The 22,120-nt window shown below is 32.2% G+C and overlaps 1 protein-coding gene across 3 annotated transcripts; it reads left to right on the forward strand.

Moving 5' to 3' along the window:
* The first annotated feature begins 221 nt into the window (after positions 1 to 221).
* On the forward strand, positions 222 to 18,789 carry LOC134258832 (inosine-5'-monophosphate dehydrogenase 1b-like). Of its 3 annotated transcripts, none has more exons than XM_062741417.1 (17): positions 222 to 776; positions 2,037 to 2,160; positions 3,020 to 3,118; positions 5,335 to 5,383; positions 5,765 to 5,866; positions 7,767 to 7,841; positions 7,999 to 8,205; positions 8,393 to 8,480; positions 8,684 to 8,786; positions 8,879 to 8,975; positions 9,278 to 9,368; positions 10,359 to 10,454; positions 11,144 to 11,287; positions 11,629 to 11,773; positions 13,601 to 13,744; positions 13,987 to 14,070; positions 17,419 to 18,788. In XM_062741417.1, exons 2-17 carry the CDS (start codon positions 2,084 to 2,086, stop codon positions 17,438 to 17,440), a joined length of 1,623 nt encoding a protein of 540 aa, XP_062597401.1. In that variant the 5' UTR covers positions 222 to 776; positions 2,037 to 2,083; the 3' UTR covers positions 17,441 to 18,788. The 3 variants fall into 3 exon arrangements, with proteins under 3 accessions (XP_062597401.1, XP_062597402.1, XP_062597403.1); XM_062741418.1 differs by having other exon boundaries at positions 222 to 771; positions 2,031 to 2,160; XM_062741419.1 differs by lacking the exon at positions 222 to 776 and adding an exon at positions 14,627 to 14,643 and having other exon boundaries at positions 1,895 to 2,160; positions 17,419 to 18,789.
* The last annotated feature ends 3,331 nt before the right edge of the window (positions 18,790 to 22,120 follow it).

Raw genomic sequence — 22,120 nt, forward strand, 5'->3', positions numbered from 1 at the left:
CTAATTAAGTTAAGACGTCCCACAGACATGACAGATCAGCGTTGGAGGACTAAATTTTTTATCGGGGTGGGGGAAGTCTTAACCTTCAGTGAATTTATTGTCCCCTTATAAATACATTGAAAAATACCACATATGCATGCAGGCCCGACCACATCCATTACCTTTTTCTCTTGGAACATTTATTTTGATCTAGTTACTAAACACTGTCAATTTCTCTCACCTCTTTCGCTTGATTTTATATTGAGTGATAAATCTTCTGAGTGCGTTGTCCTCTGTCTAATTAGTATTAATAGTCCGTCACTCAGATATTAATTATCGCTAGATGATGTAACAGAACGAAATCATCATGAGGATTTTTCTTATAGTATCCACAAATGACGTCATGAGAAAACTGACAATGCGATAATCATTGTTAAATAACTGTGATAATTATAAGTGGGAGTGTACAACTGCATGTTAAAAGTACTTGTGGGACAGCGCAGTGCTTACATTCAACCCTTGATTCATTGTTTACATATGTAAAAATAAAAGCTTGCAAGTCACATCCGTGTCAAACTGAGGACCTTGTTAATTATTGCCATATATATGTGTGTGTGATTTTTTTCCGATAAGTCTGAAATCCACTCTCTGTCAGGAACATATTAAGCTACTGTTCACACGGAGGCAAATATCGATCTCCTTCGTCTTCTGTCATTCACGAGTAAAGAGAACAGAGGCTAAGCAAACCGTACAGGAGGAAGGGGGAGTATCCCCCCTAAGCAGGAGCTCAAGGTAAGGTAGGCTAGCTTTCTGTAAATCAAGATAACTACTAAACACACCAATATTCCATATATCATGCATGATGTACAAATTCCTATGAAGACATGAGTTATTTCATTATAATTTTTTGGCATCGTTTATTATTCAATCAACCTATTGTTTACAAAATTTCATGCATGCAGAAATGCTTTGTTATAGTTAAGAGCTATATACATGTATCGATTTTTTTTTTAGAATGACATACGATATATATATGGCCTAGTAAATTTTCGAATTTTTTTTCTTCAGTTGAATGATCAACGGCTACAAGCATGGTTAATTCACCCACCTAATGAATTTTGCTGAAATTAAATAAATATTTTTTGAATTTAATATCGTATAAGGTTTAAAAATTATGCTTGTACCGGGTCACCAGATATTCCACATATATAGATGCATCATGTAATGGAATTCAAAAATTAATATTTTCTGATGTCTTTAAGATTTATTTTTATCCTTTAGTAAGCTGTAGGTCTTTAGCTCGCTGGTCCTAAAAAAGATATGGATATATATTGTCAACTGAAGGTCTATTTTTTTTTCAAACAAGCGAGCTACAGATCTGCAGCTTTCTTCAATCTTTATCACGTTTATCCCTGATAATTACAATTTTACAAATGAATCTTTTATTTTACCCAAATGCGCATTCATGACAAAATTTTTGTAATGTTACGATTAAACATGGGCGTCGGAAGCAGAATGAAAGTTGGGTGGCTAATTTAAAGAGGGACTTAACCAACAAAATAGGTAAACCCCAATTTCCAAATCATATATTATGTCTATCTATAGCCCCCCCCCCCCCCATTTTTCATTTTGGACCTGACTGCTGACTTAGCAAAGATGTATTATAAATACATTCAATGACTCGCCGAGGATAGAATTTGTACTCATACCCACGTGCAATCAGATGTGTGGTATATACAAAATTAATGTATAATTTTATATAGATATATATGCATGCTTGGTTAGTTCTAAATCTTTAATAATTATTTATACTTAGCTACATAAAAAGGTCCGTACTTTTCTTAAGTGTTTCCTTGTGCACTTCCGAATCTCATATCAGTTTTAAATTACTGTTGAATAACTTAAATTAAGTGTATACATGTGTACTTTTGTAAACTATGTTGAATTTTAATACGAAACCAAAGACCTGAACGAATTATCGGGGGAAAAAAAAAGAAAGACGTGGGTTACTGAAAGAAATAAATTAAAAAGTCAACATTTAAAAATTTCAGACTAAGGCCTATTTTTGACTTGGTGAGATGTGAGGTAGCTTAATGATACTGTGATGGAGAACCAGTTCTCCCGAGATCGACACCAGTCTGTGGGGAAACGATACCAGAGCCTCACTATGGACAGTAGTAGGTAAGCTGAAAAAAAGATAGGGATGGGCAATTTAAATCATATTTGACCTGTGTCAATTTTCTGAACCCATTGAACGTGAGACGATTAAAGCTTGAGAAATTGTACATATATATTATATTTTTGCACTTGATATAGATAGTTATAGATACGTTTAAACTTTAGATTTAAACTTTCAATGTGACATATGTACCGTATATATAGCTAGTCCAGTATATGTCATTTCATCAACTGTTACACCCCCCACCCCCTCTCCCGAGTACTTACAGTGTAATGTACAATTTCTTTGATTTTCAAGTCAAGTTTATTAATAAAGTTTTTGTGTAATGTATACGCTTTTTAAGATACTTACGAAAGCATATTGAGCTCATTTTCGTAAGTGAAAAAAAAATTCGGGTGAAATGCGTCAGTAAGTTTCGCGTTATTTCGCGAAAAAAATTATTATTTTTAACCTAAGAAAATGAGTCGAATGGGCTTTGTAGATACTTAGCCTGCATTTAAAAAATAATTTACTTTACATAAAACTCGTACAACTGGTGCTTTTTTTTTGGGGGGGGGGGGGTCTGTTGGAAACTTTATTCGAGCCCTTATCTGGGATCCGGTGTCACAAACATTTTACACACCATAATAATCATTCTAGTATAAATTTAACTCCAGTATTTTTTCATTTGAATTTTGTCAAAGTATACTTTATTACACTTTTCTAATAAAAAAGAGAGTATTGTCTGATAAACTTACTAGTTAACATGATCAAGAAAGAGTTATTGCCCACAAGTTAGGGTTATTAACCTGTTCTTCGGAACACTTCTGTACTCACTCTACATAGTTCATCAAACGAAACTCATTCTTCATTGGTAAACAGCATGGCAGATTACTTAATAACTGGCGGCACGGGGTACGTCCCAGATGACGGACTAACGGGGGCCCAGTTATTTGCCAATGGGGACGGACTCACCTACAAGTAAGTTTGATAATTAATTCTCATAACAACGCATCATTCGGTTACACATAAGAGCCCCCCTCACAACAGCACGTGTAAACACGCAATATATACGCATAGTGTACACATATTACTGTACAATGGAAACGTTTAGCTACGGGTTACGGGTAGTATTGAATGACTCAGAAAATGGGAAGGGTAGTTAGATGTGGTTCCAAGTATATGAAAGGAGAATACCGACAGGAAACAATTCATTTATTGACCAGTTACATGAATTAAGGGCCCTCATGGGGCAAAAAGAAAGTTCATTGTTAAAATGTATATAATGATTATGATCATACACATGAAATACAATATATATATACATAAGAGGGAAAGAATTGCTTGATTGATAGAATAGACATACAACATGTATTCACTGTACAGTACCTTTCCCAACGACTACCCTGTTTTACAGAGGTGAAGGTTTATGTATAATGTTAGGCAATGTGATCTCTCCTGATACAGAGGCAGTATTTTAAATTTATATTGGGTGATTGGGCTGTGGGACCAGGAGAGAGAGAAAGAGAGAGAGGGGGTTATAGTTAGGATGGTGTAGAGATTAACATCTATTATGTACCCAAATTCACCCTACCCAAGTGTTTCCAGGTTGGAATTGAAAATGCAATATTTACTTAGATAACCTAACATACATAATCATACATAAACTATGCAGGCTTGACGTGGAGAAAAAAATGTAATCACCATGGTTAGGAGCTATACATCAATGTACATGTATAAGCCTAATGTGCATATATATCTCATATTATATAAGCCCACCTTAAAATTTAATAACCTGAATACACTTATGTATAGTTTGTTGGAATCATACAGGTTTAAATTTGTAAATTTTGTGGGAAAAATGATGAGAATGGTCGAAGGCTTTTCATTATAATATTCTATATTTTCCTGTTGAACTTTGCTCCAATATAACTTAAATTGGCAGTACACAGTACAGTACCTTAGACACTGTAGATCAATTAATTTTCGCGACACCTTATTTTCGCGAGATAGTCATTGACTCTTTATTAGCGAGACAAAATTTTCACGAATTATGGTCATTGCTCTATATAATCTTAAAAGTATACACGCTATAACTTGCGCCAGTTAAAATACGATTGAAAATTTATATAATTTGTTTATCAATAAAAGTTAGGAAAATACTGTAAATTACACCATTAAAATTAAACGCGTTACAAAGTTATCAAATTATAATTTTTTAATTATCCTGCAAGGAAAGAAAAATAGCTATTTTTAAATAAACCCATCACGTGACGCCGTCGCTACATTTAGATTGATAAACACATGTGGCGTAAAGAAAACAAGGTAGACCGTTTGAGATACTACTCACTTTTGACGTGGATGGCAAGCGTCTTACTTAATGGTACTTATCTTTTAAATGGTACTGACGCATATTCTTATATTAGGCCATTTTAAAAAATGTATTCAGTCCATCAACCATTGCACCTCTCTGTTAAGAATGATTTTCTTGTTTGATTATAATAAAGTGAAACCTAATATATATAATAATTGTTGTCTCCAAAAAAAAAAATGCCAACACCCACACCTAAAATGATGATTTCCCAAAAAAATTTTTTTTTAAGGATGGCCTTAATAACATGTGTTTCTGTATATACATGTGTTTCTATATATAGGTCTACTGTTTACGCACTTCCTTCATCAATATTCATGAAAAGACTGAGTTCTTAATTCATTGTTTTGTTATTACAACGATAACTATAGTACAATTTTGTGGAAAGTATTATTTTTCATTAAAGTTCGTGTGTTTTAAATCATTAATCATTTTGTTTCACACAAAATTCGGCGTTCATATAGCGTATATGACTTTAAGGAATACTATTAAATGCGAGAATGAAATTTTCGCGAGCATATTGTCTCGCGTAATTACGCGAAAATAAAGTTCTCACGAATAAATAGTGATTTACAGTAGTCAAAAGTGGCTCATTATGAATTTGGAAAAAGTTATCATTAATATTTGGACATGCTGGAAATGCAGCATTTTTGGTGTGGAAACTTAAACTGAATAAGATACATATACACATATGTTTCATGTATTCCAATCATAAAATAATAGGCTGAAAATAATTAGATAATAGTGGTATTTTCCAATCTCTAAGAACTAATTAGAGAAAGAAATATTGTTAAATTTCACCAACATATAATTGTCTTTTTTGCAGTGATTTTCTCATATTGCCAGGGTTCATTGACTTCCCAGCGGATGTGGTGGTAAGGAACTTTAAGATTTCATTAAAATAACAACATGAAAAATATTGAATGTATTGAAGCAGAGCATTTATGTAAAAATATGGAATTATTGTTGAAATGTTTTGATTAATGTTTTAAGAATGAGATAAGACTGTAGGGGGTGGAGAGATAGATTTAGTGGATTCTTTCAAAGTGTTAAGATTATATGCACTTGTTAAGTTCAGATTTAGGTACCATATAATGCATTTGTACATTAATCAAAATAAGTAACAATTCAACAAAAAAATCTTTTACTAAATTTTAACAGTGTGTCCATTTCAGGGTTAAAAATTGTCCACACTGCTATATATATAAAGGAGATCAGAAATGTTTAGAACCTTGACCTGTTTGACTTTGTTTTAGGATCTGACCTCCGCACTGACCAGAAAAATCACCCTCAAGTCTCCCCTAGTATCCTCCCCCATGGACACAGTCACAGAGTCCCAGATGGCCATAGGAATGGCAGTAAGTGTTTTATACATGTCCATTCATCAAACAACAGACTGAATGAAAATCCATATCATGTGACAGTCACTGGTGATTACAGAGTTAAAGGAAAAGAGTCCAGAAATTTGTAGGTCATAGCTGTTTATGTTAGGAATAGAAGAATTCTTAGTTGCTGAATCAATTAGGCTGATAGGTGTTTTGTTTCAGGGTTCATTCTTTAGTTTCTGATGATTGCTGTAAAGTGTAAACAAGCTGGCAAGCTTATAAGAATTCTACTCTTTGGCTTGTATAGAAATGGAGCTTGCTAGCTTAGAAGGATCCTATTCCATTGCTTGTGTAGAAATGAAAATTTATGAATTTTTGGACTTGTTAATGTAACAAACTTGGAGAACAAATTGTATACTAGTGACTCAGAATCTATCTTAGCTAGCCAAGAGTCCATGCAGGGTAAAAGAATCAGACACTTGACTAGCGAAGATGTTCTGAATCATGATCAGCTGATCATTCTTCATGTTTCTGATTGTGAACAAAAAGCAGACTAACACAGTGGGAGTTGTCCCTGTATCACTGTGTTATAGTATACTGTAAACCAACTATTATTTGCATCATCTTTTGTTCGTGATTTGTCAGTTTAAAATCAATCTGTGCCGATTACCGGTAGTTTTTGTGACGGAGAAATCTTTCTCTTCTTATACAAAGGAAAATAAGTGCTTTGCGGCGATAAATATTTTCAATTTAATGTTGGTCGCGAAACTTGGAAATATTTCTCGCACACAAATAAAAGTTGGTTTACAGTGTACTATCAGTTACAAGATTTAAAACTATAGGGACCTAAAGGTGAATTTGATTTGTATTTGTCAGTAAGCTTAGGAAAAAGAAGTTATAAACCTCTAATGAGTCTTCTGTATAGAAAGGTAAATTTGATAACTATTTGTCAATAAGTTCAAGAAAAAAGTAATAAAGTAAACCTATTGATTTTTCAATGTAGATAGGTAAATTTTATTTGTATTTGTCAGATATATCAGAAAAAAAAAATGTTATTGATTCCTCTACTGATTTTTCAGTGTAGAAACGTTAAGTTAATTGGATTTGTATATGTTAGTCAAGTTAGGAAACCAAAAAAGAATAGGTCTCATAGATAACAGTCTCATTAGCCTCCTGTGCTTAATAAACAACCTAACTAGGATTATGAACACGACAAGCCAAAAATCAATAGTCACAAAAGCTTGTGCAGTCATCTGTGTTTTCAAACATGTTTTGTCAGTTGATTATGCTTACTTTTTATGAGATTTTCTAGAAACTCTGGCTTGCTTTTTTTTTATTAGATTTTCCAATGCTAATCTCTTGATTGTAGCTCAGCATTATCAGTCTATACTTAAATTTATAAGAAATATAGCTGAGCTTAGTGGTTCTCAGGTAATGAGTTTTATATTGATCTATAAATCGACTGTCTTGTTCTTGATGGGGATTTCGGATCAGTGTTTTTAAGTGAGAGAAAGCAGAGACTATGATATCAATTAGCATGTCAGCTAGGTTGGAAGTGTCTTAATTTTCTATCAATCTAATCTGATGAGATTTGATTATTTTATTTGGGAAGTTGACTTGCTATAAACTCACTGGATACAGCTAATGTGACAGTTGTACAATTCACTGCAAAAGTGAAAAAAAAAAAAACTGTGTATAAAAAAATTGTTATGACAAAAACTGGAATTTTTTTAAAATACATTTATGACATTTTCTTAACACTGAACTTTGGCAGCTTTCCATTACCAAACACATTAGCAGAAATTAGCTTGTAAAACATAGCAGACATGGATTGGAAGAGGTTTCTTCACTAGATAATGGGTTTGACTAATGAAATGTGTGCCTGTTGATAATTGAGGAATGTCAATAAAACTTCAATCAACACTCATTGCAGCTTTGTGGAGGAGTTGGGATCATTCATCACAATTGTACTCCAGAATTCCAGGCCAATGAGGTCAGAAAGGTCAAGGTCAGTTGGTTTAATGTAATTTAGCTTGTCTCATCATTATGAGATACATGTGTATTTATATATAATTAATGCTGTGCACAAATGTAAAGATGCTTTTATGTTTGCAGTAGTTCATTGGATTTTTATCCTGCATTTATTATTGATTCATCCTTTGTAGAAATATGAACAAGGCTTCATCCTTGACCCAGTTGTAATGTCTCCCACTCACACAGTAAAACATGTAGTAGAGGCAAAAAAGCAGTTTGGTTTTTCTGGAATTCCAATCACAGACAATGGTCACATGGGGGAGAAGCTGGTGGGATTGGTCACACAGAGGGACATCGACTTCCTGACCAATGATCAGATGGACACACCCATATCTGAGGTGCATGTACTAGATATAAATAATTTAAATTATTGTTAGGGAAAAATGGGAAAATATCTTTGTCATCAACAACAAAGCCAGCAAAAATATATTTATTATCATATATGTGAGCACAATTGTACAGCTGAAACATATAATGTCTGAATGCTTACATGTATGTATAAGGGTAATGTGATCATATTGATAGGTCATGACAAAAGTTGAAGACCTGGTAGTGGCTCACAATGGAGTCACACTAAAGGAGGCTAATTCCATTCTACAGAAAAGCAAGAAAGGTAAGATTAATATGAAAGTTTGTATATGAATAACATAACCACCCCTTTTTTTACTTTCCATTATTTCTACTTGTTGAATATTTTGCCTTCAAAATGAAGATTCTATGATTTGTAGATCACTAGTTATCTTTACTATTTTGTCATATTCTTCAGTAAATGAACCAGTAATCATGTTTTTTATTGTCTCATTTTGTATTGGGCAGGAAAACTTCCAATTATAAATGATGAGGGTGAACTAGTGGCGTTGATAGCAAGGACGGATACAAAGAAAAACAGAGAATTTCCTTTGGCTTCCAAAGACGAAAAGTACATGGAATTCAAATTTATTTTTGCACCAAGTTCTACAATTTCGATCATTAAAAGTGTTTTGCAATTAAGATGTAATTTTCTTCTAATAGGAAGCAGTTGTTGGTGGGGGCTGCAGTAAGTACACACGACGAAGACAAAAAACGCCTTGAGCTTCTGGTCCAGGCAGGGGTGGACTTTGTTGTCTTGGTGAGCTTCAAGTTATACAATATTAATACAGTGAAACTTGTCTGATCACAGTGTTGTGTATTCAATGAAATGCAATGATATCTTCAGTTATACAATGTAAACTTTCTGTCCCTTAAATTTCAATAAATTCATTTGTTTAAATGTCTAATACAGCCAGTTTCTTTGGAACAGCTAGTGTATGTTTCAGGCTAATTTGTAGACACTATTTAATTTATACCCTTTGTAGTAATTTAGATTTAACATCTTACTAGCTCTTATATACATGTACTTATTGTTTGTTTTAATATTTGTTATATTTTCAGGACTCTTCACAAGGAAATTCTATTTATCAAATCAACATGATCAAATTTTTGAAGAAGTCATATCCAGATGTTCAGGTCATTGGTGGTAATGGTAAATATTGTATATGTTGCATGTAAACTCGTGTACGTCTGTAGCTTTAATTAAGCCATTTAAAAATAAGTAAGAAATTTAGAATAAAGATGAAATTTTCATTGTACTACCGTATAAGTGGAAATTTTAGTGAGATTCAAATTTAGCGATTTCTACCTAAAATATGGTATTTTATTTTTAGCGAGAAGTAATTTTAGCGATTTTAAAATGCTAACTTAAGAAGCTTTTACAAATAATACGCAATCAATTTTAGCGATTTTAGCACCCTTGCTAATAATGCCAAAATTAAATCCTTGCTAAAAATTCTACTTGTACGGTATATTAAGGGAATAACTATCTTCTAATTTGGTATTTGTGACCGTTAATGCTGATTTAACGGTCACAAACTGAGTTTTACCGGCGACGCGTAAGCGGAGCTGGTAAAACGGATGTTTGTGACCATTAAATCAGCATTAACGGTCGCAAATAGCAAATTAGAAGATCAGTTATTCCCATTCTAATGCAATCCATGCAATTTGTTTGTTGTTTACGTCTTATTTTGCTGAGTTTTGTTGTATAAAATACGTCATGGAGCATTGTGTTTTTGTGTCGCTCTATTTTGACGTCACAATGAAAAGCTTTCACTCGCGTTAATGCTCGTTTTACTGCTTCAAACATCAGTGCATTAGCCAATCAAAAGGTGTTTTGCAAAATAATTGCATTAGAATATATATTTAACACTAAGTCTTGTAGATGTTACATGTATGGCATTTTTTTTCATAAATGTAGATCAATGTATGTTATTTTATTTTTATCAGATTGTTGTTTCTTATTTAAAAGTAAAACAAAATTTTCGCAAATAATAGTTTGACAGTAGAATTATACACAAGAATTAAATTTTTACTAGCAGATGGTTGTGTGTAATTTACAGTGTCTGTAGAGATGACAAACTTTGTTTACCTTCTTTATTGAGATCATCATGAAATTGAATCATCAATCTTTTTGTTTTAGTTGTGACAGCAGCACAAGCAAAGAACCTGATTGATGCTGGAGCTGATGCTCTGCGAGTGGGAATGGGGAGTGGATCTATCTGTATTACACAGGAAGGTAGGTTTGTTATAGTGGGAATGGGGAGTAAATCTATCTGTATTAAACAGGAAGGTAGGTTTGTTTTAGTGGGAATGGGGAGTGGATCCATCTGTATCACACAGGAAGGTAGGTTTGTTATAGTGGGAATGGGGAGTGGATCTATCTGTATCACACAAGAAGGTAGGTTTGTTATAGTGGGAATGGGGAGTGGATCTATCTGTATCACACAGGAAGGTAGGTTTGTTATAGTGGGAATGGGGAGTGGATCTATCTGTATCACACAGGAAGGTAGGTTTGTTATAATGGGAATGGGGAGTGGATCTATCTATATCACACAGGAAGGTTTGTTATAGTGGGAATGGGCAGTGGATCTATCTGTATCACACAAGAAGGTAGGTTTGTTATATGCCTCCATCTCAATATTCCATTCAGAAGCAGCAACACAACTGCACATTTCCTAAACAAGTTCAATGGATATGACATTCATTGATATCTGAATATTGAAAATAAATTCTTAATCTGAGAGACTTTAGATCAGTGCATTTTTTTTTTGGTTAATTATTAAAAAAGTATTTGTTAGAGGAAACTGAATGAATCCAATACATGCATTTCAAGGATGAACCCTTGTTCATATCTTTCTATGCAATCTTAATGGGACACAGCTCTGAATTGTAAAGAGGACTTGATGATTTGTGACTTTTTTTCAGTGATGGCAGTGGGAAGGCCCCAGGGGACAGCGGTGTATAAAGTAGCAGAGTATGCCCGGAGGTTTGGTGTCCCTGTTATTGCAGATGGTGGGATATCCTCTGTAGGTCATGTGATCAAAGCTCTGTCTCTAGGAGCATCGACTGGTTAGTAAACTTTAAAACATTAAAAGTGCATGACAATGTATGATTGCTGTGCAATTTTTGAAATAATTTTTTCGCAAGAGGTCTGAGTTTTTAAAAGAGTTTAAACCATCTGACAGCAAAGTCTAGACAAAGCAAGTTTAAATTCCTATATTTTAATGAATCGGAAAAGAATTTTCAATCTGAAAAATTAACAGTTACCATGATTTCATAAGTTATTGATCAGTAGATTAAATCTGTACAGTTGATGTTGGAATCCGATAAAATTAATAAATAATTAGGATGCTTTCACTCAAGGGTATCTATTAGAGAGATATGTGTACATGTATATTGATCTTTTACAGTGATGATGGGTTCCCTCCTTGCTGGGACATCTGAGGCCCCTGGGGAATATTTTTTCGCTGATGGGGTCAGGTTAAAAAAATACAGAGGCATGGGATCTCTAGATGCCATGGAAAAACATCGTAGCAGTCAAAGTAGATACTTTAGGTATGTGTTCTAACTACATACCTTTCAAACCAGTCAAATTTTTAAATCAATTTTACTGTTCCTAAAGCTAATTTGTAAACTGTGTGTTAGATAATAAGCTGTTGACATGGAAAATAATAAATCTTATTAAAGTAAACTTTTGTTTTATATATTAAAAAATGCACACCAAACCATTACCTCTCATATTCTATAGCAATTTAGTTAAAATTAGATGTTCTAAATTCTCTAGTGATTTTCAAACATCTAATGACATCACACTGGGTTAAGTCGGAGCATACATGCCAACTTTGATCAAAGCTCTGTCTCTATCCCGCCTTCGACTGGAGAGAAAACTTTACCCAAACATTAAAAGTTCAGATTGACAGTTTCCCTACCGCCGAATATTGTCAATTGGGATAAGAAAATCAGAGTTGTTTATTCAATGCACACAGATAAGTCTCATCGTTTATTTAGCATGCAGAGTTAATTAGCCACAGGAAATCACTTCTCGCTTCAACGCACACGCTGCTGTCCAGGTACAGGTAGCTTATAGCCTGGAGCAGTTAAATTCTTTTTATTTTAATGAAACACATAGATTAAGGGCTTAATTATTAGTAATTGTATTAAAAGCAAAAATTGAAGTCAATAAAATGATAATCAAACAATAAAATTGGAATCCAAGAAGATCGGTTTTTTTGAAAACGAAAGTAGAAAATTTCAAAGCATATATAGCTGCTGATTTTGACTGGTAATGATAAAAACATTGTATAGTTTGTCAATTAAAAAAAATATTGAAAATAATTTAGATTAAATAATACTCTCATGTTAAGTACACTAAATTTCAATCCCCCCCATTCTCCCATAGATCATACTCATATTGTACATTGTATTTCTTTGTTAAATATATGTCAAGGAAATACCAAAGACCCATATGGCATTGCCAAGCCTGGAAAAATCATGTTCATGAGCAGTCACAATTTTAATTTTTCTTTGGGATGGGTATGTGTTCTGCAAATTGTTTTGTGTGTGAGATAAAAATAATCATGCACTGTCTATATATTTTAGGAAATAAAGTGACACTTGATTTTACTGTACATCCAAAACAAAATGTAAATTGATAAACTGTGTGACAACTATTAAGCAGATATTTAAATTTGGAAAAATAAAACTTTAATTTGTATTGAATTATTTGTGCTTTATATATATCAAAAAATTGCACAAAAAAAGTATTTCATAATCATTTATTTTAGACAAAATGTTGTGAATTTAAAGCTTTGAAAATTGTCTAGTGGTTTTCAAAATCCCCCATGGGAATTTTCAAAAGTTGGCATGTATGTCGGAGGTACCTCTTGACTTGCAGTCCAGTGATTTTCTTTTTCGTTGTCTGACCTAAATGCTGAAGGAGTTTGTAGTATTTTAAAAAACAAAACAGTGCATGGAAAAGGCCATGTTGTGTATGATGTGATGTGGAGGATAAATTGCACAGGTTTTAATTCTCATTTGCATTATTCAGGGAAGGTAAGGTTGGCTGGTGGATTGACTATATACATTAAATTTTCATCACAATCAATCTTAAATCATCATAAGAGACTTCTAAGCACCAGAAATAATAGGATGTAGGCATTGTACTAATTATAGTATTATATTATACAGAAGTTTAAATCTGATTTTCATATCATTTCATGATTGAAAGGTATAGTGCTGATATGACCCTGTATGGCATGTTACATGTTTGAGAAGAGGTACCTTAGAAGATTTGAAACATTTAATTTCACCTAGATTGATTCTATCGATGAGTTTACTCTTCTATACATGAATATTATCTTTAAGATTTATTTTGACTTTCAGTGAAAGTGATAAAATTAAGGTGGCTCAAGGTGTCTCAGGGTCTATTGTTGACAAAGGTTCCATCCACAAGTTTGTGCCATATCTGTATGCTGGAATCCAGCATGGCTGCCAAGACATAGGAGCAAGATGTCTCTCCAATCTCAGGTAGACTAAGTTATTCATAAATTACTGAGTAATGAATAAAATAGATTAAATTACAAAAAAGTAGTTATATTACTAGTCGGGCTAAATCAGGAAGAATCATATTTCTTTTCCTTATGTGAGCATATAAAAAAAACTTTTTGTTTGGTGTTTTTAAGTCAACAAAGTGACAATATAATATCTTAGCTTGTTTGTTTAGTGTTGTCAAAGGAACAAAGGGTTTTTGAAATTTTATTTCCCTTTAGATCTATGATGTACTCTGGAGAACTGAAATTTGAGCGTAGAACAGCATCAGCACAAGTAGAAGGAGGGGTCCATAATCTTCACAAGTGAGTCAGGTGTTCATGGTATTTTCATTAAATGGTGATATACATGCCTATATAAATGTCCTGGAGTTTGATTTATAAACAGGGTCACCCATTCATTTAATGCAGAAGGATAATAGTTATATAAAATTGACACCATACACAAAATATAAATGAAAATTATATATTGTGTATTATGATGTGTGAGTATGTATGATTGTATGTATTGTGTATTTATTATAAAATAACAATGAATATACTTAGATATTATATATCTCGCATTAACTTTAAGTCAAAAAATTAAATTTTGATTTAAAAATCGAAATGATAAAAATATTAAGTATTTATATAAACTTGAATTCCAGTACATAGTAATCTATATAATATGCTAGCTTATGATGCATGCAAATGTAAATTATGCAGGACATATTATAATGAAATGCTAATTCTTCCATATGTAAGATTATTCCTTATGAAACATTTTATGAAATAATACTTCTGTAGTACACATTTCAAAGGCTGCCATTTCTTTTAGTGATGCACATAAAGTTAAGATAAATTCATTTGCTTTGCTTGGTAGGATTCTTAGAATATAAGGTAAGATAAAAAGGTGCCAAATTCTATCTTGATTGCAGTGAATCATCAAAGGCAACTAAACTTAAAGCTTTTTTAAAAAGTATTTGATCAAAAAAAGTAAGAGTTAGAGACCCAACTGCATACAGTTTTGAAAGTGTCTATATAAAAATATTTACAATCCATGTAATTTTCTTTAGGAAATCCAATAGAAATCCATGACATTCAAATCTCTATAACACACGTGAAACATCACTGCGCGCTACAATACACAGTAGGAACTATATGCATTTTCAATGCTCAAGGAATACCAAAATATACAATTTTTGACTCAATTTAATGAAAAACTATAACCCTGTTAAATTAACGTAAAAATACAACAAATGTGCATTTAAAATTAATTTGTCATTTTTTTTTTCTCGCAATGTTCGTTTGCATTATTTAACTTTGCAATGTCACCAATGGCTCTTACGTCTAATAAGCACACCAGTTTTGAAGGGCACTAAATTCACAGTAAAGATTTGCGAAATAAACAATTATGAAGAGGGAAAGTTACAGAAATGAATGTAAATGAAAGCATTGAATTCATATTTTTGGATGTCTTTGGTCCTTTGGTCTTTGAAACATATGGCTAAAATAGGACTTTTCAAGGAAGCAGAAAACTATTATAAAAATATCAGTGTCTGGGTATTATAAATAGCTAAAAAAATAATAAAAATTAAAATAAAAATAACCTTTTAAACTGCAGAGCTTTAAAAGATTTACAAAATTTTGAAGAAAAAAAATGAATCCTGTGATAATAAGTTTGCTTTTACATACAATGAATCCCTTTTAATTACAACCTCTACATGTAAATGAGAACATGCAGGCTTTGCTAAAAAACAAAAAAGAAAGCCTGTTGAGTTCAAGTATCTTGTAGTCATACCTATATAAAAGACATGTACAGCTGGAATGGCCTGCATGAAAGGAAAAAAAAACATTGCAAAAAGCAGTGAGGATAGAATTTAGCAGAAGTTTTTGATTGCCAGATCTCTGGGTGCTGCATTTATAATCTACAGTGTTAATATGTTCTGTGACCAACCACTTTCAAAATTCCCCTGCATACCCAGAAAATCATTTAAATCAATTTTACACCATCATTATTGTCATTATAAAATAAAATTCAAACTTGACTAGCATTTGTGTTCAAAAATCATCTAATAACTCGTACATATTTTATTCTCTCCAGACTAATTATGCAAAAGGCTTGGAGTAGTGCTTTGACAGAATATCATTGTGTACTGGTGTTAACAGTCATCCGTCATTTATTTATGTTTATTTTTTTTAATGAGACCTATATACAAAAAATGGTTTGCATAGTGTTTCACAAACACATCTTGTTTTAATGAGAAATGGTTTGCTTTTCTTAAATTTGAGAATTTCATAGATGCTTTATATGACAACAAATTCTGTGCAACATATCTCTTGTTTTACATTTTTAAAAGACAAAAAGGAAAGGATATTGTATAGTCATAAATATACTGACACGCAAAAGAAACGCAACAAGTACTAATCTACAAATGTCTGATTTTTTTGTCTTATGATTTTCAAAAAATGAATACAGTAAGGCTAAACTCACATTTCAGAACATCAGAGATTTGCTAAAAGTGTTAAATGTTTATCTTTTTACTTTACTAAGTACCACATGACTGTTAAAACACCCCCCTCCCAGCCATTCAAGTAAAACGTGCAAGACTGCCCTAAACAGCAATTGCAGCTTAATTTCTACGATACAGTAAGTTCATCAATATCGAGATCTGAGCGAAGGAATTATTCTTTGCCATTTTTAAATGCCCGTTTTTCAGATGATTAGGTCGAATTTTCTCTAACTTAGAGCAGTGTAGCCACCCCTGGACTTCCGGTACAAGGACTGTCCTTAATGAATATGTTACGTAAGCCTTTTGAGGTGTATTGTTGTGAATTTTTGCATCAGCAACTTTTCATCACCTTTACATTGAAATTTTCCAGCTAGAGCAATGGAAATGCGTACTTAAGCCATTTTCAAGAAGCCTTAGCATCGTTATGGGAAACGAAAGGAGAGTTTATTATTTGAAATATTGCTGCATTACTTATGATTAACAGTTAAAACCCTTAAAGTTCCATAATATTGCCAAATGTTTTGTTAAACATGCAATTTTTGATTTTTGTTAAGCAGACTCAAACTTGACTTCCGGTTATGGTATGAAAATCGTTCAACAGTTAAATTACCGGTGTTAACCAAAGTGAAGATATCCATAATTTTTAGATACAATTTTTTTTACTTTACATAATTATTTCCCCCTAAAGTAGGATGTTGCGTTTCTTTTGCGTGTCAGTATAAATGTGACTGTAAGTTTACAATGTTTTTTTGTTTTGTATAAAATGCATAAAGTAGGTTAAACATGTGCTAGTGTAAATAAGTGAAATCTGTTTAATATTTTCTGTAAAAAAACGAAATCTCTAGGTAAGGACACTTGTTTGAATACATTACTGGAATGCAGCCCAGAAAAGTCCCTGTAGTGTTTGCATATGCATTTTTCCTCACTAGGAGTAAACATTATTCATGCACTCTTGATTTACATGAAAGATGAAAAATAGAGAGGCCACATGGATGAAATGAACATAGTTTGATACAATAGCTGATGAAGGAAAATGTGACTTTTAAGACTGCTGAAGTCAAATATGATCACTACATTATTATGTATAAACTAGAAATTTAAATTATTTCTGCTTAAAGAGTTACATTGTACTTTAATTAATATAAAATTGTGTTCTTTTCAGCTATGAAAAGCGGTTGTACTGAGGAAATATGAATACAGAGCTGTACCATCCAGTGTGTTCCTTACATTGATCTGTCATGACAGCCATTTGACAATAAAAAAATAGGTCCCACGGGTCAAAGTGCATAATAAATTCCAGTTCAGAGGTCTTTTGAAAAAAAAAGGTGCAATGTTTTCATTTTTATTTTTCAGATATTCTTTTTTTTTTTTTGAGATAAATATCCTCTGTACATTTTTTTTTACCTATGAATGTTGATGGTGCAGTATAAATTGTACATCATTTTTGCAATTTATACATACAGTGTACATTTGTTTTGGTTTTGTATGATTTTTTTTAATTTTAAGGTAGGACAAGGGAGTTTTTCTTGCACAAGAAAATGCAATTCTTTGCACTTTGTATGACAATGTCTTGCCAAACAATGTACATGTGAATTAATTTACAAATTTATGTTTTGATTTTGCATATCATAACATGATCATACAAACACAGAGCTTCTACCTGTACATTTATGTTTCAAACAAACAGGTAGAATGGATATATAAAATGGTTCAAAGGAATAAAATGTTTTATTCTAAATGTATAAGATATTACCTCCCTTGTTTTTTGTCAGCTATACTTTACAAACATTGTAGAAAATGAAGTACACCATTTTGTTATTTATTACAAAAGTTTGATTGATTTTACATGAAAATATTCAAAAGAATGGATCTGAGAAAACGTTGACACTCCTCTTACTCCCATACAATACATCTTCCCTAGCCAAGGGTTTATGGGGAGTACAGTGGACTTAAAACTCTTGGCTGGTGAAGTTGCTTACAATACTGATGAGGAATCTATTTGTTTTATGTCCTTAAATTTTGCTTTTTTGACAAATACTCAGTTGTTGTGATGTTTTTGTGTAGATTTGTATCAATTTATAGCAGATTTGATGATCCTGAAAAAAAAAAATCAGTGAGTAGTCATATATGTGATCAAATTGTAGTATATGATACACTTGGCCTTAATTTGTTGTTGTGAAAAGAAAAATATAATCATTTATGAAAAAAGGTAAGTGAAAGATTTGGGCATTGAACAGAGTAGTTTTTGTATGGAATTCTGAAATTGATTTTGTTTGACAGTTTTTCCAAAGAAAAAAAAAGAGGGTGCACAAGGCCTAGGACAACCCCCCACTCTTAGATAATATATTTCTCAATACTTAGTAGTATTTGAAATTCACTGAAAAGTTATATTTTACTAATATTGTGTTCTCACCAATTTCATCTTCAAAACATTTTATTGCTTTATTTACTGAACGACTTTATTAAAAAAAAATTTTCAAAGTTGACATTTAAGCATATTTATTGGAAATTGGGTCTACTGGAGCTTTGAAAAATGAATTTTGATCAAGTCTTCATTTTTTGTCAATGCCTAAATGATAGAAACATATATGTAAAATCTATTTCATGTTTCAAAAATGGAATCTGAAATCAGTCCATTTTACATGAAAATTGAACATTTCTGACAAAAAATTGTATGCTTCCACAAACTTGTTTATTCAACTCGTTCTAAAAGACTTTGATAATTTGTACATGTTGACTCTATTGCACAGTGGTGGTTATTGGTTCGGTTTTGTGCTAAAGCCTGTGCTATATACGAAGAGAGATTGAATCATACGTGAAGACTTTTTGTGTGTGTGTTTTTTTTTTTCAAATATCTTAAAACATATGTGAAAAATATATATTATTTATTAATTAAAAAATTATTTAATTAAAATACTGAATTAAACATGCAAAAGATGATATTAACAATACAATTTTTGAACAATATAACTTTTCCTGAATTTTTAAAATTGAGAAATGTCCTTTCTCAGAGTGGGGGATTGGCCTCGCAATGTACTCCTAAATTCTTTATATGGATCAACTAATGTAAATGTGAAAATATATTTTACTATTGATGTGTAGGTAATAAAAAAAATTGCTTAAAAACCGAATTGTACATAGAATGGAGGCGTACAAGGGAGGACAATCCCCCGCTCTGAGAAAAGACATTTTGCAATTCTTAAAGTTCACGAAAAGTTGTATTTTTCAAAATTATATGGTTAATATTTTTTTTTACGCATTTAATTCTGTATTTTATTGTTTAAATATTTTATATATAATTCTTCATTCAGGTTTTTAAGGTATGTGAAAAGGAAAAAGAAAAAGCTTCAAGTATGATTCGAACTCTCTCCATTACACAGGGTTTGGCGCAAGACCGAATGCGTTAACCATTATGCTATGAAGTAGATGTGTTATCAAAGTCTGTCGGTGTGTTTTAAATGAACGGGTTCAGATTCCATTTTTTGGACAAATGAAATAGATTTCAAATTTATGTTTCCATCATTTAAGCGTTAACAAAGAATGGAGACTTGACCCATTCATGTTCAAAATTTATTTTTTATGGCTCTAGTAAACCTATTTTCCACTAAATATGCTTAACTGTCAACTTTGAATAAAAGATTGTCAAATAATAAGTCGTTCAGTAAAATAAAATATTTTGAAGATGACATTACTGAGAACATGTTTTCAGAAAAATATAACTTTTTCGTAAATTTTGAAAATTGAGAAACATTTTATTTCAGAGCAGGGGGTTGTCTACGTCTTGTATGCCCTCTTTCTTTAAAGACAAATTATATCAATCAGCAAAACTGGTTCAATGGTGTAAAGCTATTTTTTTTTTCAGCCAAATAATAATAATGTTAATGGCACATTTAAGCTATAACCAAATTTAAAAAAAAAATGCCAACTTTTGAATACTTTTATTATCAAATTTGATATTGGAAAATGTGTGCTTTGCTGTTAAATGAATTTCATCATGTTCATGGGAAGAGAGAATATAAGATGTTATGATCTGTTATGTTTACTAAATGTTAAGAAGAATTGGATAAATGTTACAATATTATACTGAATTATTATGTCAAGATGTTAAAAGATGCCTAGTACTGTAATACTTTTTTGTATGAAATTTACAATGTAAAACAATAAATTGTTTCAATGTTATGAAAATATGCTTTTCTCACTACCAGCATTGATGGGATTTCAACATTGTCTTTTCAAAATTTTTACTTAGTCTTAATGTACATTTATTGTTGAGAATGTTTTATGTATCGTATAAAATACGGTATTGCAATGAGTAAAAATTCGTTTTTTCCTTGACCTTAAAATTAATAGTCGTTGCAACAGAACCAATCGAATTGAAGTACATTATCTAATCTAAAATAAATCGCTAGATAAAATTATTTTGATAAAGAATTTGTTTGTACCAGAAACATTTCTATCTAAATTGCATAGGACGTGTAACACATTCTAGCTAAGCTATGACCGCCACTTAACATATCGATTTTTAAAACGACAATGAAGCACCACACTTACACATTTGTTAGAATTTTTAAGGGGAAAATATTCATTCTTTATCTTTCTTGGTCTTTTTAAAAAGATTTACCAATGTTTTTTTCAGTTTGATTTAAAATACACACAAAAAAAAAACCGTTTCAAAATCATGGAGAGATGACCCGAAGATAGCATATTTTTAGAAAAACCTTTTTTAAAATGTAATATTTTGTACCAAATGACTCATCTAGTCAACTGTCAAGTTCATTTTTGGCAAATCAAAAATTACAATATAGGAAAACACTTCCCTTTCCCTTTTCACAGAAACCCGATATATCGAAAGAATGCTAAAATTTCAAATGACAGACCAATGAAATTTTCACTTTTCATTCCTACCGAATGCCAATCAAAGGCACCCTTGTTCTTGCACTGCAAAACTTCGAAGGCTTCTTGAGGTATCGTAAAGAAAGTGTTAATTAAAACACAGTATTTATGAATTTGACCTTTTGACCTCAAAATCAATAGGGGTCTTCTGTAAGCCAGAGGAAGCTATGTAAAATTTCAGTTCAAAAGCTCAGAGGCTTTTCGCGTGGGAATGGAAGTGTAACAGACAGACAAATACTGAGCCAGACGGACAGAAAGACAAACCCAAGTTAATATCTCCCCATTTTGAGTCCGTGAAAGCGGATGACAAAAATGTAGCCCAACAGTTACGTGAAAACACGATTAAACACAAGGTCATAATTAGCTAGCTAGAACTTGAAAACTTAATTGTATTGTATTTTCATCAATTAGGTGAATAATGCAGAAAGGTAAAGAACATCATAGAAGGTTTAGAAATTCTTAATATTTTGGGAATTTAAGGCACTGAACAGAAATATATCAATGCATGATTGATTGTATATTGAACTTTTTAAACGAAAATGCGTGATTGCCGGTATATGCGTGATTTTGCGTTAGAAATAGGAAATGGTATATGCGTTAAAATGCGTGACTGCGGGGAAGGGGGTTAACGTCCCTCTCGAGATTTCACTCATGGAGACGCCACCAATTGCCGATGGAGAGTTGCAAATTTTATCTTATACTCGTCACTCAGGGCTATTGAGGAGGGAAGGATCTTTTTCGTGCCAGTACCTACTGCGACACGGTACCTCGGTTTATACGGTCTCGTCCGAAGGACCGGTCTCCGCGTCCTTAACTCCTTACTACGCGACTCTAGAGCAGAAGCTCTAACCACTGCGCCACCTCAATGCATGATGTTTAAAAGTTGAGAAATAACGAGTTTAAAAAATCAATGCTGTTGATACTGGAATTTATAATTCATAGATAAGAAGAGTTCACTAGAATACCGATAA

Source organism: Saccostrea cucullata, unplaced genomic scaffold (assembly GCF_032062105.1).
Source record: "Saccostrea cucullata isolate Sc308-1 unplaced genomic scaffold, CSIRO_AGI_Scuc_v1 ctg932, whole genome shotgun sequence".
Taxonomy (NCBI): domain Eukaryota; kingdom Metazoa; phylum Mollusca; class Bivalvia; order Ostreida; family Ostreidae; genus Saccostrea; species Saccostrea cuccullata.